At 43.2% G+C, this 19,584-nt stretch overlaps 1 protein-coding gene across 3 annotated transcripts in view; it reads right to left on the minus strand.

Annotated features, from left to right (window-relative positions):
* The window catches only part of LOC112072299 (low-density lipoprotein receptor-like), a 50,676-nt gene that overhangs the window by 13,327 nt on the left and 17,765 nt on the right, over positions 1–19,584 (minus strand). For all 3 annotated transcript variants that reach the window (XM_070439733.1, XM_024139701.2, XM_024139700.2), the window contains exons 9-16: positions 15,458–15,667; positions 15,179–15,362; positions 12,937–13,138; positions 12,636–12,800; positions 4,855–5,088; positions 4,176–4,725; positions 3,788–3,910; positions 144–251 (exon numbers count right to left, since the gene is read on the minus strand). In XM_070439733.1, the coding sequence (XP_070295834.1) occupies positions 144–251; positions 3,788–3,910; positions 4,176–4,725; positions 4,855–5,088; positions 12,636–12,800; positions 12,937–13,138; positions 15,179–15,362; positions 15,458–15,667 (1,776 nt within the window). The remainder of the gene's footprint in view (positions 1–143; positions 252–3,787; positions 3,911–4,175; positions 4,726–4,854; positions 5,089–12,635; positions 12,801–12,936; positions 13,139–15,178; positions 15,363–15,457; positions 15,668–19,584) is intronic.

Below are 19,584 nucleotides of genomic sequence, written 5' to 3' on the forward strand. Positions count from 1 at the left end.
TCACCTAACTGCACAGTGACACCGTTATACCGTCACCTAACTGCACAGTGACACCGTTATACCGTCACCTAACTGCACAGTGACACCGTTATACCGTCACCTAACTGCACAGTTACATTCACTGAGCCGTGGTGGACACTCACCTTTCTGACTGGTCTTGCTGTAAACCCTCAGTGCCACTACATTGGTATTGACCTCAAACCACAGCTGCTTGGGCTGAAATCCATCACTGAACCAGAGTCTAGTCACATCTACAACAGAGAGCCAGAGGGTGTTATTTAATGGAAGCCTCTAATATAATCCAGATAGAGTCAGGCATTCCCCAGTGTAGCCGTCTAGGCCCTTTACTTTTTTCAATTTTACTAATGACATTGCTTCAGTCACCGCTGTTCCATAAGGTGTATTATTATCTGTAATTTTTTTGTCTGATTCTACTGCTTTCATCAGTTACCTGATGTGGAGTAGAGTTCCATGTAGTCTTGGCTCTATGTAGTACTGTGCGCCTCCCATAGCCTGTTCTGGACTTGGGGATTGTGAAGAGACCACTGGTGGCATGTCTTGTGAGGTACGCATGGGTGTTTGAGCTGTGTGCCAGTAGTTTAGACAGCTCGGTGCATTCAGTATGTCAACACCGCTCACAGAAACAATTTGTGATGAAGTCAATCTCTCCTCCACTGAGCCAGGTTAGATTTACATGCAGATTATTAATGTTAGCTCTGTGTACATCCAAGGGCCAGCCATACTGTTCTGAGCCAATTGTAATTTTCCTACGGCCCCATTTGTGGCACCTGACCACACGACTGAACAGTATTCCAGGTGCGACAAAACACGGGCCTGTAGGACCTGCCTTGTTGACAGTGCTGTTAAGGCAGCAGAGCAACACTTTATTATGGACAGATTTCTTTACTCAAAGCCAGTGGCATTTCGTTAGTATAGATTGAAAAAGTAAGCTGCCTAGACCGCTGCCCTGGGGAATTCCTGATTCTACCTGGATTATCTTGGAGGCTTCCATTAATGAACACCCTCTGTTCGGTTAGAAAGGTAACTCTTTATCCACAATATAGCAGGGCATAACACATAGTGACAAGAAAATGTAAACTATTTGGAAATACCTGGATTTCTGCATAAATTGGTCATAAAATTTGATCTGAACTTCATCTAGGTCAACACAATATGCTAAAACAAACATTTGTTTTTATTGGACAATGAAAACATTCACATTGCAGCGTGGAAAAAGAATGTGACCCCTTGGATGTAATAACTGGTTGACCCTCCTTTGGCAGCAATAACCTCAAACGTTTTCTGTAGTTGCAGATCAGACCTGCACAACGGTCAGGAGGTATTTTGGACCATTCCTCTTTACAAAACTGTTTCAGTTCAGCAATATTCTTGGGATGTCTGGAGTGAACTGGTCTCTTGAGGTCATGCCACAGCATCTCAATCGGGTTGAGGTCAGGACTGACTGGTCCACTCCAGAAGGTGTATTTTTTTCTGTTGAAGCCATTCCTTTGATACTAATGTGTTTTGGTTTGTTGTCCTGTTGCATCACCCAACTTGTTACGCTTCAATTGGCGGACAGATAGCCTTACTTTCTCCTGCAAAAAGTCTTGATAAACTTGGAAATTCATTTTTCCGTCGATGATAGCAAGTTGTCCAGGCCCTGAGGCAGCAAAGCAGCCCCAAACCATGATGCTCCCTCCACCAAAATTTACAGTTGGGATGAGGTTGATGTTGGTGTGCTGTGCCTTTTTTCTCCACAGTGTGTGTTCCTTCCAAACAACTCAACTGTAGTTTCATCTGTCCACAATATTTGCCAGTAGCACTGTGGAACATCCAGGTGCACTTTTGCAAACTTCAGACATGCAGCAATGTTTTTTTGGACAGCAGTGCCTTCTTCCGTGTTGTCTTCCCATGAACACCATTCTTGTTTAGTGTTTTACGTATCGTAGACTCGTCAGATTTTAGCATGTTCCAGAGATTTCTGTAAGTCTTTAGCTGACGCTATAGGATTCTTCTTAACCTCATTGAGCATTCTGCGCTGTGCTCTTGCAGTCATCCTTGCAGGACGGCCACTCCTAGGGAGAGTAGCACAGAGATGAACTTTCTCCATTTATAGACAATTTGTCTTARCGTGGACTGATGAACATCAAGGCTTTTAGAGATACTTTTGTAACCCTTTCCAGCTTTATGCAAGTCTACAATTCTTAATCTTAGGTCTTCTGAGATCTTTTGTTCGAGGCATGGTTCACATCAGGTAATGCTTCCTGTGAATAGCAAACTCAAATTTTGTGATCGTTTTTTATAGGGCAAGGAAGCTCTAACCAACATCTGCAATCTTGTCTCATTGATTGGACTCCAGGTTAGCTGACATACTTTTCCAACCTACACTGAATGTTTAAATTATGTATTCCAATAGACAAAAAAATACAATAATGTGTGTTAGTTTAAGCACTATATTTGTCTATTGTTGTGATTTAAATGAGTATCATATCAATTTATGCAGACATCTTGGGAATTTCAAAGGGTTCACATACTTTTCCTTGTCACTGTACATTTTTCCTGCAACAGACCATGATCGATATGATCGATAGATGTCAAAGCCGCACTGAAGTCTAACAAAACAGCCCCCCCCCACCAATCTTTTAATCATCATTTTCTATCAGCCAATCAGTCACAGTAGTGCTGTGCTGGTTGAACGTCCTTCCCTATAAGCGTGCTGAAATTCTGTTGTCAATTTGTTTACTGTAAAATAGCATTATATCTGATCAAACATTTTATCATTTTATCCCAAAAGTTTACTAAGGGTTGGGTACAGGCTGATTGGTCGGCTATTTGGGCCAGTAAAAGGGGCTTTTACTATTCTTAGGTAGCGGAATGACTTTAGCTTCCCTCCAGGCCTGAGGGCACATACTCTCGTAGGCTTAAATTGAAGATGTGGCAAATAGGAGTGGCAATATCATCCGCTATTTCTCAGTAATTTTCCATCCAAGTTGTCAGASCCCAGTGGCTTGTCATTGTTTTCACCTCTTCCAAACTCACTTTACGGAATTACAAATGAAGGGTGGGGCTGTGTCTTTCAGCGGTTTGGGCTAGGGGCTGTATTGTTCAGGGGTTAGGGTTAAGGGTGTGAGGTGTGGAATGTAGGGTGCGGTGTGAGAGGCTGTACTGTGGTCAGGATGAGGGGTGGGACTGTACTGTTGTCAAGGTTATGGGTGTTGGATTGTACCATTGTCAAGTTTAGAATTAGTGGTGCCAGGTAGGTTACGCACAGTTCAGACTTCACACTTATGGCGAGTCGAATTGAAATTAAGAGCTTTGCTTGATGTACCGATTGGATTCATACAACCGCTCAGACTTCCTCGTTGGTTTTGGATGGAATTCAAGCATAACAGCGATCTTTCCTACATCTGCGAATACGAGACCATGATTGCGCCTCCGTGGTGGGTGGTAGAGAAGAAACCTTTATTTGCATCAATTAACATATATTAATATAAATGACCATTCCTCCCGACAGTGGAAGTGCTCTGGCACACAGCCTGAAAGAGTGCTTCATCAGCACCGCGTTGACAGAGCGGCAGAGGCTGTCCAACCAGCCGCAACTAATGGTTTCAGACCGCACTATATCCCCCTCTTCCAAAGAATAAGTGAGGTGTTTTTTTCCGGTGCAGCGATAGAGCTGTGTTTGATCAAGGGCTTAGGGGTGTACAGTGTGGATTAGTGAGGTGTAGAGCTGTGTTTGAACTAGGGTGGTGTCCGGTGTGGATTAGTGGTGTGAGGTGTACCATACCTTTGTCCAGGCTGCTCCACAGGAGGATGTTCTCAGCCAGTGTGAAGGACATGAGGCCGGGATCTGCTTTAAACTGTTTATATCCAGAACCATCCAGAAGAATGGAGTCGATCACTCCAGCACCTGCAACAAGGGACATGTTTTCACTGAGGACAGCAGGCCTGGGGAAATCAAGTCATCCCAATGCGGTATTCCACATTGCTTGTAAAGTGCCACAATAATCTAGGTCGGCCCAGTCAGTACAGTTTATAATATCGCACCTAGGTCAACCCATTACAGGTTACAATCTTAGACATAAATCAGCCCAGTACAGGTTACAATCTCACCCATGTCGGCCCAGTACAGATTATAATCTCACCCAAATCAGCCTAGTACAGGTTAGACTCACCTATGTCAGCCCAATACAGCTGAGTGCCCTTGTTGGAGAACAGAAGGGAGGTTGGCATCACAGCTTTCCTCCAGAGCAGCTTCTGACTACGTCCATCCATGAAGGCACAGTACACCTGTGGCAGGCTCCTCACATCCACCTGGCCCAAGGCTGTGAAGCACAGGCGTCCTGAGGGGGGGTGCAGGGCGATGGAGGTGGTTCCCTGAAGGCCTAGTTGGAGTAGAGGTGCAGTGTGCTGCCCCTTGGTGGTGGTGACATGTAGGTCAGGCTGCTTCCTGCTGCTCCAGTACAGGTTGAGTGTGACCCAGTCCACAGCCAGAGCCATCACTGTATCGTCCTGGAGATTCAGGACTCTACTGCCTGGTGTCAGGCCTGAGCTACTCAGTTTCAGAAGATCCACTGAGCCCTGGGCAGCATCAGCCAGGTATAATTTCCTCTCCCGTACAGCAAAATCCAGCCCTGAGGCCTGGTGCATCCCCGGCAGAGACCATATATGGTGCTCAGGCAACCGCTTCAACCCCACACCATTATGGATGGTGCTAAGGTATATCTGAACAGAAAGACAAGAGTAGAAACAATAATCTAGAGTCATCTATAGGTGAAGGCTGTCTGACCAACAGTCATATATAGGTTCACTATACTGTCCTACATAACTGACTGCAGTTGGAGAGTCACATACCTGTGTAACTGCAGTAGGAGAGAGGAGCAAGAGGAAGGTGGTGTCTACAAGGGTGGAGCAGGTGAGGCCGTCCCCAGCCAGGAGTAGCCCTGCTGCACATCTACACACAGCTTTGGGTCCCGTAGACCCAGCCCTGGGGCCTGAAGACAGCCCTGGAGCCAAGAGACAGATGTGGGAACACTGGAGCTTCTCACAGGGGCTAGACACATTGGTCTGCTGGAGGGGGTGCATCATCTACACAGAGACAGCACGAGAGAGAGACACTTTTTACTGACCATTATAAATACGGGAACATAAGCAACTTCATTATTTTTTGAGCACCTTTATTTTACCATGTAGGCCAGTTGAGAACAAGTTCTCATTTACAACTGCGACCTGGCCAAGATAAAGCAAAGCGACAAAAAACAGTTACAAACATACAGTAAATAACACAATAGAGAAATGTTCAGTGTGCAAATTTAGAAGAGTAGGGAGGTAGGCAATAAATAGGCCATCGAGGCGAAATATAAACTATTTAGCATTAACACTGGAGTGATGGATGTGCAGATGATGTGCAAGTAGAGATACTGGGGTGCAAACGCACAAGAGGGTAAGGTAGTTGGGTGTGCTATTTACAGATTGGCTATGACAGGTACAGTGATCGGTAAACTGCTGACAGCTGATGCTTAAAGTTATAAAGGGAGATGACTCCAGCTTCAGTGATTTTTGCAATTCATTCGTCATTGGCAGCAGAGCACTGGAAGGAAAACAAGTGTTGGCTTTGGGGGTGACCAGTGAAATGTACATGCTGGAGCATGTGCTACGGGTGGGTGTTGCTATGGTGACCAGTGAGCTGAGATAAGGCGGGGCTTTACCTAGCAAAGACTTATAGATGACCTGGAACCAGTGGGTTTGGCGACGAATATGTAGTGAGGGCCAGCCAACGAGAGTGTACAGGTCGCAGTGGTGGGTAGTATATGGGGCTTTAGTAACAAAACGGATGACACTGAGACTACATCCAATTTGCTGAGTAGTGTTGGAGGCTCTTTTGTAAATGACATCGAAGTCAAGGATCAGTAGGATAATCCGTTTTACGAGGTATGTTTGGCAGCACGAGTGAAGGAGGCTTTGTTGTGAAATAGAAAGCTGATTCTAGATTTAATTTGGGATTGGAGATGCTTAATGTGAGTCTGGAAGGAGAGTTTAGTCTCAGACACCTAGGTATTTGTTGTTGTCCACATATTCTAAGTCAGAACCGTCCAGAGTAGTGATGCTAGTCGGGCGGGAGGGTGCGGGCAGCAATCAGTTGAAGAGCATGCACTTAGTTTTACTTGCATTTACAAGCAGTTGGAGGCCTCGGAAGGACTGTTGTATGGCATTGAATCTCGTTTGGAGGTTTGTTCGCACAGTGTCGAAAGGGCCAGATGTATACAGAATGGTGTCGTCTGCTTAGAGTTGGATTAGAGAATCACCAGCAGCAAGAGCGACATTGATATTTAGAGAAAAAAGTCGGCACGAGAATTGAACCGTGGCACCCCCATAGAAACTGCCAGAGGTCCAGACAACAGGCCTTCCGATTTGACACACTGAACTATCTGAGAAGTAGTTGGTAAACCAGGCGAGGCAGTCATGTATGGAGTGATCCAAGGGCTATAACTGTTCTCAGTTGTAAATTTTTTGAAAGGGGCATGCTTATTTAAGATGTTGAGGAAATTACTTAAGGAACGACCAGGCATCCTCGACTGACGGGATGAGGTCAATATCCTTCCAGGATACCCAGACCAGGTTGATTAGAAAAGCCTGCTCGCAGAAGTGTTTTAGGGAGCGTTTGACAGTGATGAGGGGTGGTCATTTGACCGCGGACCCATAGCGGATGCAGYCAYTGAGGCAGTGATCGCTGAGATCCTGATTGAAAACAGCAGAGGTGTATTTGGAGGGCAAGTTGGTCAGGATAATATCTATGAGGGTGCCCATGTTTACCGATTTAGGGTTGTACCTGGTAGGTTCCTTGATAAGTTGTGTGTTATTGAGGGCATCTAGTTTAGATTGTAGGACTGCCGGTGTGTTAAGCATATCCCAGTTTAGGTCATCTAACAGAACGAACTCTGAAGATAGATGAGGGGCAATCAATTCACATATGGTGTCCAGGGCACAGCTGGGAGCTGAGGCGTGTCTAACAGGTGGCAAGTGAGACTTATTTCTGGAGAGKTTAATTTTAAAAATTAGAATCTCGAACTGTTTGGGCATAGACCTGGAAAGTATGACAGAACTGCAAGCCATCTCTGCAGTAGACTGCAACTCCTCCCCTTTGGCAGTTCTATCTTGAAGGAAAATGTAGTTGATGGAAATCTCAGAATGTTTGGTGGCGTTCCTAAACCAGGATTTAGACATGGCTTAAGGACAACAAAGTCAAGGTGTTGGAGTGGCCATCACAAAGCCCTGACCTCAATCCTATAGAACATTTGTGGGCAGAACTGAAAAAGCGTGTGGAGCAAGGAGGCCTACAAACCTGACTCAGTTACACCAGCTCTCTCAGGAGCAATGGGCCAACATTCACCCAACTTATTGTGAGAAGCTTGTGGAAGGCTACCCAAAACGTTTGACTGAAGTTAAACAATTTCAAGGCAATGCTATAATACTAATTGAGTGTGTAAACTTCTGACCCACTGGGAATGTGATTTAAGAAATAAAAGCTGAAATAATTCTCTACTATTATTCTGACATTTCACATTCTGTAATAAAGTGGTGATAAAGTGGGCTTAATAAACTGACCTAAAACAGGGAATTTTTACTAGGATTAAATGTCTGGAATAGTGACAAACTGAGTTTAAATGTATTACACACACATAGTGCTGGGAAAAAGTATTTGCCCCATTCCCAATTTATTATATTTCACATTTGTCATACTTAAACATTTCATATCAAACAAATTTAAATATTACACAAAGATAACCCAAGTAAACAAAAGTATCACTATTAAAACTGCATTTTGTATTTATTAAAAAAAGCTATCTGAACCTTCATGGCCTTGTGAAAAGTAATGCCCCCTTGTTAAATCATGAATTTACTATAGTTAATCAAGTTTTTTGGAAAGCTGAGTTCAATTTGACTAGCCACACCCAGGCCTGATTACTGCAAGACCTGTTGAATCAAGAAATCACTTAAATAGAACCTGTCTGACAAAGTGAAGTAGGACAAAATACCTCAAAAAGCAAGACATCATGCTGCGATCCAAAGAAATTCAGGAACAGATGAGAAACAAAGTAATTMACATTTATCAGTCTGGAAAGGGGTTACAAAGCCATTTCAAAAGCTTTGGGACTCCAGCAAACCACAGTGAGAGACATTATCCACAAATGCAGAAAATTTGGAACAGTGGTGAACCTTCCCTGGAGTGGCCGGCCTACCAAAATTAAATCAAGAGCGCAGCGACGACTCATCTAAGAACCCACAACATCTAAAGAAATGCAGGCCTCACTTGCCTCAGTTAAGGTCAATGTTCATGACCATAAGAGACTGGACAAAAATGAAATCCTTGGCAGAGTTCCAAGGAGAAAACCACGCTGACCAAAAAGAACAAAGGCTAGTCTCACTTTTGGCTAAAAACATCTTGATGATCCAAGACTTTTGGGAAAATATTCTGTGAGCTGACGGGACAAAAGTTTAACTTTTTGGAAGGTGTGCGTCCTTTTACATCTGGCGTAGAAGTAACACAGCATTTCAGAAAACAAACATAATACCAACAGTCAAATATGGTGGTGGTAGTGTGATGGTCTGGGGCTGCTTTGCCGCTTCAGGACCTGGATGACTTGCTYTGATTGATGGAACCATGAATTCTGCTTTCTACCAAAAAATCCTTTGGGAGAATGTCCGGCCATCAGTTCGGGACCTCAAGCGCACTTGTGTTCTGCAGCAGGACAATGATCCAAAACACACCAGCAAATCCACCTCTGAATGGCTTAAAAAAAACTTTTTTTTTTTTTTTTTAGTGTCGTAGTCAAAGTCCGGACTTGAATCCGCTTGAGATGCTGTGGCGTGACCTTAAAGGCAGTTCATGCTCTAAAACCCTCCAATGTGGCTGAATTAAAACAATTCTGCAAAGGAGAGTGGGCCAAAATTCCTCCACAGCGATGTGAAAGACTCATGGCCAGTTATCGCAAATGCTTGATTGCAGTTGTTGCTGCTGAGGTTGGCACACCCAGTTATTAGGTTTAGGGGGCAATTACTTTTTCACATAGGGCCATAGGTTCAGATACTTTTATTTATTAAAGGAAAAAAACTATCACTTAACTGCATTGTGTGTTTACTTGGGTCATCTTTGCGTAATATTTAAATTTGTTTGATGATCTGAAACATTTAAGTGTGACAAATGTGCAAAAAAATAAGAAATCAGGAAGGGGCAAATATTTTCACAGCACCCCATATAACGTCTCCCCCATATAACGTCTCCCCCATATAACGTCTCCCCCATATAACGTCTCCCCCATATAACGTCTACTTTAATGTCAATAAATTGGTGATGGCACTAGAACAGTCTGCAACACTCGGCCTCACCCTACTAGAATCTMAAGTCAAAATGTCTACTGTTTGCTGATGATCTGATGCTTCTGTCCCCAACCAAGGAGGGCCTACAGCAGCACCTAGATCTTCTGCACAGATTGTCAGACCTGGGCCCTGACAGTAAATCTCAGTAAGACAAAAATAATGGTGTTCCAAGGAAGGTCCAGTTCCCAGACCACGAGTACAAATGATATCAAAACACCGTTGCCCTAGAGCACAAAACTACACCTACCTCGGCCTAAACATCAGCGTTATAGGTAACTTACACAAAGCTGTGAACGATCTAAGACACAAGGCAAGAAGGGCCTTTGCCATCAAAAGAACATTAAATTCAACAAATTAGGATCTAGCAAAAAATACTTTAATCAGTTGTAGAACCCATTGCCCTTTACAGTTGAGAACTAGGGGTCCACTCACCAACCAAGAAATAAAAAAAAATTGACCAATCACCAAATTGAGAAACTGCATGCAGAATTCTGCAAAAATATCCTCTATTATTTGGAAAACACCAAATAATGCATGCAGAGCAGAATTAGGCCGATACCGCCAATGATCAAAATCCAGAAAATAACCTTTAAATTCTACAACCACCAAAAAAGGAAGCAATTCCCAAACCTTCCACAAAGTCATCACCTACAGAGAGATAAACCTGGAGAAGAGTCGCCTAAGCAAGCTGGTCCTGGGGCTCAGTTCAAACAGACCACACAGAGCCCTAGGACAGCAACACAATTAGACCCAACCAAATCATGAGACAACAAAAATAAATTCTTGACACACTGGAAAGAAATAAAAAAAACGCAAACTAGAATGCTTTTTGGCCTTAAAACAGAGAGTACAGTGTCAGAATACCTGACCACTGACTGACCCAAAATTAAGGAAATCTTGTACAGACTCAGTGAGCATAGCTTTACGATTGAGAAAGGCCGCCGAAGGCAGACCTGGCTCAAGAGAAGACAGGCTATGTGCACACCCTAACCCAAAATGAGGAGTAAACTGAGCTGCACTTCCTAACCTGCTGCCAAATGTATGACCACGTTAGTGTCACATTTCCCTCAGACTACACAGATCCGCAAAGAATTCGAAAACAAATCCAATTTTGATAAACTCCCATCTATCCCTCACTACATATATAGTGAAATACCGGTGTGCAATCACAGAAGCCACAAGGGCAACCAGTGAAGAACAAAGACCATTGCACATATGACACTTGACACGTCACTTTTCTTGGAGCTTTTGTGATTAATGTTCACTGTAAATTAGTATCGTTTATTATCTACATATGTTTCCCATGCCAATAAAGCCCTTAAATTGAATTGAGAGAGCGATAGAGACCGCGAGACACTTCGAGACAGAGAAGGGCAGTGACAAGGTCAACATCATGACCACTACCACTGATTATAAGGGTTGAACCCATGCCCTTAAAACCTTTTGTCAATAGGGGGGCGCTATTTTCACTTTGTAAAAAATCGTGCCCAAATTAAACTGCCTCGTACTCAATTCTTGCTCGTACAATATGCATATTATTATTACTATTGGATAGAAAACACTAGTTTCTGAAACCGTTTGAATTATATCTGTGAGTAAAACAGAACTCATTTTGCAGCAAACTTCCTGTCAGGAAGTGAAAAATCTGAAATCGAGGCTCTGTTCCAAGGCCTTCCTATTAATTTGCCTGAAATCTATGGATCTACGTGCACTGCATACGCCTTCCACTAGATGTCAACAGGCAGTGAGAGGTGGAATGGGATGTCTAGCTTGATCTGAGGCCGAACAAGAGCTTTTGGAATGACGTGACCAGAATTTTCATTGTCTTGGAAGGCGCGAGAAGGGACCCCAGATTGCGTTCTGAAAAGCTTTCGGTATAGACGTTAGATATCTCCGGCTCTGATTTTATTTGATATATGTGATAAAAACATCATGAAGTAGTTATTTTAAAGCGAGTTATATCAGTTTATTGAACGTTTATTGCGATTTTCGGCATTTTCTTTTCGTTATGTGAAGTTGGCCACGTTTGCGCCACATGGCTAGCTTTGGTTGCTAATTCGACAGGAGAAGAGGACATTCTACAACCAAACAACGATTATTCTGGACAAAGGACAACTTGTACAACATTCTGATGGAAGCTCATCAAAAGTAGGAACCATTTATGATGTTATTTCGTATTTCTGTTGAAAATGTTTAGTCATATTTTCCGCCCTCAATGCGGGRGCTGTCTCGCTATAACGTAAGCTGTATGTCGTACTAAAGTTATTTTAAAAAATCTAACACAGCGGTTGCATTAAGAACTAGTGTATCTTTCATTTGCTGTACAACATGAATTTTTTTGTAAAGTTTATGATGAGTTATTTGATTAGGTGACTGTCCAAGATTTCTCCGGACAATTTTGTGCATTTTGACTACGTATTTACATTGTAAAACCACGATTTGTACCACTAAATATGCACATTTTTCGAACCAAACATGTATTGTGTAATATGATGTTATTGGACTGTCATCTGATGAAGTTGGTCAAGGTTAGTGATTATTTTATATCTTTTGCTGTTTTTTTGCGATCGCTACCTTTGCGGTGAATGAACGCTGTTGTGTGGTTGGCTATTGTGGTAAGCTAATATAATGCTATATTGTGTTTGCTGTAAAACACTTAAAAAATCTGAAATATTGGCTGGATTCACAAGATGTTAATCTTTCATTTGCTGTACACCATGTATTTTTCATAAATGTTTTATGATGAGTATTTAGGTATTTCACGTTGCTCTCTGTAGTTTATCTAGTGCTTTGGTGATATTGTGATTGTAGCTGCAATGTAAAACTATGATTTATGCCTGAAATATGCACATTTTTCGAACAAAACATAGATTTATTGTAACATGTTATAAGACTCATCTGATGAAGTTGTTTCTTGGTTAGGACTAATTATATCTTTATTTGGTCGAATGTGATAGCTACCTATGCCGTAAAAAAATTGTGAAAATATGCGGTTGAGTCTTTTGCTATCGTGGTTAGCTAATAGAAACAGTGTTTTCGCTGTAAAACATTTTAAAAATCGGAAATGATGGCTGGATTCACAAGATGTGTATCTTTCATTTGGTGTCTTGGACTTGTGATTTCATGAAAATTATATTATATGATATCCCTGTCGCGTTAGGCTAGGCTATGCTAGTCAGCTTTTTTGATGGGGGGGATCCCGGATCCGGGTTTGTGTCTCGTGAGAAGTTAAACCCAACCCTCGTCCAAAGCCTTACCCTGATTCCAAAAGGCTGTCCAGGTCTTTTGAGTAAAACTTTGCGGTTCTTGCCCGTGTTCTTGTGGGATACTTGAATAGTTCTCCTCTTGGTGTCAGACCAGTAGACCATGTCATTGAAAACCATTACAGAGAATGGACTGGGCATTTCAGTCAGCTGCAGAAGCTTTTGTGAAGACAGACAAGAGCAAAAATAAATGTCTTAACCAGTCAGATTCCATGTTTACAGTAAAGTTCATATCTAGACATTCCATGTTTACTGTAAAGAGTACAACCATAATTAATGTTAGCTGCAGTGTTACCCTGACATTGTGTCCTTCCAGGGATACAGAGCCGATGCACTGCAGTTTTTCATCTGCCCAGTAGATTCGGTCAGTGAGAGTGTCCACAGAGAGACTGACTGGCCAGCTCAGACCACGAGTCAACACCACTTTCCTCTCAGAGCCATCCATCCCTGACCGCTCTATCTGGGGATCGCTACCAACCTCTGACCAGTACATCAACCTGGGAGAGAAAGAACAACCATTAGTCTACATCAGGGGTAGACAACCCTGGTCCTGGAGTGCCCAAGGAACTTCAAGTTTTTCATTTAACCAACCTGGAAGACCAGGTGTGTTGAATTTAGGCAATCATTACTAAACTGATAAATTAGCTCAGTTGGGACAAAATCCTGCAGCACTCCAGGAACAGGGTCGCCTACCTCTATCCGTCTACCAACATCTGTCCTACAGTCCACAACTTCAGACGAGTTTATGCTTTATTATATTCTACTGAAGCTTTATTTTAACYCCCTATCCCCTCACCCACCCTATGTGGCAGCAGCCCTTTTACATGTGATATGTTTTATGACTGCTGCAAAATTAATTGCTTCTGAGGACAGTTAAGTTCTGAATACTGGCTAGAGCAATTAAACATGTAAGGGGGAGTTGTGTTTTTACAACTCCAACATAATACAATTAAAGACCCGTCTTCCTTCAGGCTCAACCAAGCAGAGTGAGGTTCTAGAAAAAGGACAGACTGTCATACTAACTTCTAAACAGGTGGACCCCAGGGAGCGCCAGAGGGACCTGCACATCTATCATAAGCCTGAATTAGACCATTTTGATTATGAAACATTTTCCCCATACCATTTACAAACCAACCACATTGGGAACCTAAGTTGGAGTCAGTGTCAAACTATACAGACTCTAGGGCCTGCCGAGTGGCGCAGGAGTCTAAGGCATTGCAGTGAAAGCTGTGCCGCTAGAGATCCTGATTCAAGTCAAGGCTCTGTCGCAGCCCGGCTGCAACCGGGAGACGCACGCAGCGGCGCACAATTGGCCCAGCGTCCGCTGAGTTAGGGGAGGGTTTGGCCGGCAGGGATGTCTTGTCCCATTGCGCTCTAGCGACTCCTGTGGCAGGCCAGGCGCATGCACGCTGACAGTCGCCAAGAGTACAGTGTTTCCTCCGACGCATTGGTGTGGCTTCCGGGTTAAGCGGGCATTGTGTCAAGAAGCAGTGTGGCTTGGTTGGGTTCTGGAGGATGCACGGCGCTCGACCTTCGCTGCGCCGAGTCCGTACGGGAGTTGCAGTGATGAGATAAGACTAACCACCAATTGGATACCATGAAATTGGGGAGATAAATGGTAAAAAATATATGAACTATACAGACTCATACATAGGGATGTGGTTTCATTTTCACAATTCGGACCTATTGTACTTGTCATGATRTATGGGCTGAATGATTATTTGATGCGATTATTTGTGGATTTTATAGAAATTGCGTGATAAATTCCATATGCCTATTTTAGTTTTAATTGGATTTAAATATAGTTGTCTATCAGCATTGTTTGAAGCTCAGTTATATTCAAGTCACCCTACCATCATATCTAACCCAATGACCCCATTAGATGAGAATTCCCAAATCAACTTGGGAGGTACACAACTCTCCTCATGAGCCGTCATCGAGAACCACAGGGAAAACTAATTGTTCAGTTCACTCCATATTGGCTTAAGATTTTCACCTCTAGAAAACTAGCTGTTAATATTTAATAAATTCTAACTACATCATTTCTGTTACCATTTGTCATTATTGATAACTTTTACCTAACTTGTATTGCTGTATAATATGTTGAATAATCACCTTCCGGTGTTAACATCATGGAAATTGAAAACAATAAACTAATTGAGAGAAGGCATGGTCCTGAAGTCCCTCCCCCAAAAAGGATATTCACATGAGCACCACAATTCCTATTCCACCCATGCTCTACCAAGGTTTTCCAACACCACAATGCCTATTCCACCCATGCTCTACCAAGGTTTTCCAGCACCACAATGCCTATTCCACCCATGCTCTACCAAGGTTTTCCAGCACACAGCTATGACTTCTATTGTACTTCAAATAACTTGTACACAGGCTGCTTAAGTCTCAAAACCTTCTCAAAGCCCAATTCATACTCTTCAGAGGGATAATGGACTTTTCAGGGCCGTGCTATAAAAACAGAGTGATAAGTATATTAATTTGTATACCCTTTGGGCGGCAGCAGCCCTCACACCCTAACCCACCCTTTGTGTGGCAGCAGCAGTAGTGAGCGAGGCTGCTCCAGATCCTCATCCAGAACCACTATGTAGTTCTGAGACTTTACTGTAGATGTGCCCAGCCTCACAGCCAGAATCTGACCGGCCAGCCCATCCAGCCAGTACAGGTTCCTGCCAACCCAGTCCACAGCTATAGAGTCAGACTTCACACCTACAGAAAGAAAGCATTCTGTTAGCAAACATCTAGTAGACAGTAGGGCTGAGACTGTACTTGGTACTAACCCTGTCCTTGGTTAGGATACTAACCTTTGACCAGAGTGCCTGTGTCCTTGGTGTTGATGGAAGTCCACTTGATGCTCTCCTCCTCCAGACTGACCCAGTATACCCTCTGGTCTCGCCAGTCATAATCCACACAGAACACAGGTGTCTGACTAGTGGAGAGCACTGAAAGGCTGGAGCTATGCAACCCCAACACCAGCAGCTCATACTGAACAGATGCCAGCAGGTGAGCCTCATCTACACAGAAAAAATACACCATCAATATACCATGACAAAACACACCATTCTGAATACAATGACAAAACTATATTAGACAAATCTACATTAGTTGCATCTATTAGGTTGAGCCAGCAATGCATGTTAGAGTTTTTCACCCCCTTCATTTCTCCATGTTACATAATTAAATTTGACACTGGTTCAATTTCCTAAATGCTCAGATGCCACTGCAATCCGCTGGCTCGTTGTCTTGCTGMWAGGATGTATAGAAAACATTCTCCCATAGGGATTCTCTAGATGTATAGAAAACATTCTCCCATAGGGATTCTCTAGATGTATAGAAAACGTTCTCCCATAGGGATTCTCTAGATGTATAGAAAACGTTCTCCCATAGGGATTCTCTAGATGCCGTTTGTGACCCACCATCTTTTTTTCAGTCTTATGTTCCAAAATTTGAATTGGTGTTTTTACATTGGATAAAAGTACACTCAGCTTCAAAATGGCATATCATACACCATAGTTGGGGGAAACCAGAGGAAGTAACCCTGCTTTAAAAAGTTGATATACTTAGAATCCCATTTAGGAGTTAAAAGCATTCGAACATTTGAGACCAACTGGCTCGATTCGGTCTTATGTAGCAACATTTGAAAAGGTGTTTTTTTACATTGGATGAGAGTAGACGCAGAGCTAGAATATGGTATATCATACGATAGTTGAAGAACGGGAAAGTAATTCTGCTTTGAAAGTTGATAAATTTGTAACCTCACATTTGAGAAAATGGCCCTTGAATATTTGGTACCTACTGAGAGCTCGTCATGTTCAATGGGTGTTGGTAAATTGATCAGTTATGCGCTCTATCACACAGACGAGTGGTCTGAAAATCGGCATGTCCAGCCTACTCATAAGAGAAAGCCCATCATGGCTAGTGGGAAGGTTGCTGCTTTTTCCTAAACCAACTAGGCTCTTCATTTAACAATTGTATTCGTATTTACAGATAACATACAACGTTTGTAATTAAGGCATGTGAAAGTTCACAAGTTGATATGAAAGTTAATTATGGCAAGGCGWCCGGAAACATAACCGAATACAAACAGTGTAGCTATTCCCTCCGCAAGGCAATCAAACAAACTAAACGTCAGTATAGAGACAAAGTCGAGTCGTAATTCAACGGCTCAGACACGAGACGTATGTGGCAGGGTCTACAGTCAATCACGGACAACAAAAAGAAAACCAGCCCAGTCGCTGACACCGATGTCTTGCTCCCAGACAAACTAAACTCCTTTGCTCGCTTTGAGGACAATACAGTGCCACTGACACGGCCCACTACCAAAACCTGTGGGCTCTCCTTCACCGCAGCCAACGTGAGTAAAACATTTAAACGTGTTAACCCTCGCAAGGCTGCTGGCCCAGACGGTATCCCTAGCCACATCCTCAGAGCATGCGCAGACCAGCTGGCTGGTGTGTTTACGGACGTATTCAATCAATCCCTACCCCAGTCGGCTGTTCCCACATGTTTCAAGAGGGCCACCATTGTCCCTGTTCCCAAGAAAGCTAAGGTACCCGAGCTGAACGACTTCCATCATCATGAAGTGCTTTGAGAGACAAGTCAAGGACCATATCACCTCCACCATACCTGACACCCTAGACCCACTCCAATTTTCTTACTGCCCCAATAGGTCCACAGACGAAGCAATCGCAATCACACTGCCKTAACCCATCTGGACAAGAGGAATACCTATGTAAGAATGCTGTTCATCGATTACAGCTCAGCATTCAACACCATAGTACCCTCCAAACTCGTCATTAAGCTAGAGACCCTGGGTCTGGATCCCACTCTGTGCAACTGGGTCCTGGACTTTGACAGGCCGCCCCCAGGTGGTGAGGGTAGGTAACAACATCTCCACCCCGCTGATCCTCAACACTGGGGCCCCACAAGGTTGCGTTCAGCCCTCTCCTGTACTCCCTGCTCCCCCATGACTGCGTGGCCATGCACGCCACCAACTCAATCATCAAGTTTGCAGACAACACTACAGTGGTAGGCTTGATTACCAACAACGATGAGATGGCCTACAGGGAGGAGGTGAGGGGCCTCGGAGTGTGGCGTCAGGAAAATAACCTCACTCAACAAAACGTTGACAAAAGGAGAATATCGTTGACTTCAGGAAACAGCAGAGGGAGCAACAGCACTTCAACCTCAGGAGTAACTGATTTTGTTGCACTACTTTACTTTCTTGGCCAGGTCGCAGTTGTAAATGAGAACTTGTTCTCAACAAGCATTCCTGGTTAAATAAAAGTGAAATTCGCTAGGGTAGGGGGCAGCATTTGGAATTTTGGATGAAAAGCCTGCCCAAATTAAACTCCTACTCAGGCCCAGAAGCTAGGATATGCATATAATTGGTAGATTTGGAGTTTAAAACTGTTAAAATAATGTCTGAGTATAACAGAACTGATATGGAAGGTGAAAACCTGAGGAAAATCCATCCAGGAAGTACTATTATTTTGAAAGGCTGTTTTTCCATTGAAAGCCTATCCAGCATACAAAGACTTAGGACCCAGTTCACAAGGTCTATGGCTTCTTCTACATGTGGCCAGTCTTTAGGCATTGTTTCAGGCTTTTACTCTGAAAGTGCTGCTTCTCCCTCATTTTTCAATCAGTGGACATTTCTAGACATGAGTCCAGCGTGTGATCGGGAGRGCGTCTTTGTTTCTCCTTTTCAATTGACGAAGCTTTTGTCTGGTGGAAATATTGATTATTTATGACAAAAACCTGAGAATTGATTTTAAACATCGTTTGACATTTTTCTACGAACTTTTATTGTACTTTGACTTTGTCTGGGTGTTGAGTGCGCTTTGTGCCTTTGGATAACTGCACTAAACGCACCAACAAGAGGTTTATGGACATACAGAGGGACATTATCGAACAGAATGAACATTTGTGTAACATGGAGTCCTGGCAGTGCCACCAGATGAAGATCAAAAGTTAGTGATTCATTTAATTGCCATTTCTGAGTGCTCCCCTTGGCTGTGAAATGTCTGTATGGTTCTTGTGGCTAGGCYCTGTCCTAACAATCGCATGGTGTGCTTTCGCCTTAAAGCCTTTTTGAATTCGGACACTGGTTGGATTAACAAGAAGTTTCTGTAAAATGGTGCATAATACTTGTATGTTTGAGGAATTTTAATTATGAGATTTGTGTTTGAATTTGGCGCCCTGCAATTTCACTGGCTGTTGAGGTGGGACGCTAGCGTCCCAATGATACCAGAAAGGTTAAAAAAACATTTAAAGGCTGAAGAAATTTGGCTTGTCACCAAAAGCAAATTTACAGATGCAATCTAGTTGAGAAAGTGTTCATTTACAACTGCGACCTGGCCAAGATGAAGCAAAGCAGTGCGACAGAAACAACAGAGTTACACATGGAATAAACAAGCGTACAGTGAATAACACAATAGGAAAAAAGAGTATATACAGTGTGTGCAAATGGCGTGAGGTAGGCAATAAATAGGCCATAGTAGCAAAGTAATTACAATTTAGCAGATTAACACTGGAGTGATAGATGAGCAGATGATGGTCTGTGTGAGTAGTGATACTGGTGTGCAAAAGAGCAGCAAAGTAAATAAAAACAATATGGGGGATGAGGTAGGTAGATTGGGTGGGCTATTTACTCATGGGCTATGTACAGCTGCAGCGAATATAGAGAGAAAGCATGGTAACCCATAGGCCCTGTAGCGAGAAAGCATGGTAACCCATAGGCCCTGTAGAGAGAAAGCATGGTAACCCATAGGCCCTGTAGAGAGAAAGCATGGTAACCCATAGGCCCCTGTAGCGAGAAAGCATGGAACCCATAGGCCCTGTAAGAGAGAAGCATGGTAACCCATAGGCCCTGTAGAGAGAAAGCATGGGTAACCATAGGCCTGTAGAGAGAAAGCATGGTAACCATAGG

This window comes from Salvelinus sp. IW2-2015, unplaced genomic scaffold (assembly GCF_002910315.2).
Source record: "Salvelinus sp. IW2-2015 unplaced genomic scaffold, ASM291031v2 Un_scaffold1884, whole genome shotgun sequence".
Taxonomy (NCBI): domain Eukaryota; kingdom Metazoa; phylum Chordata; class Actinopteri; order Salmoniformes; family Salmonidae; genus Salvelinus; species Salvelinus sp. IW2-2015.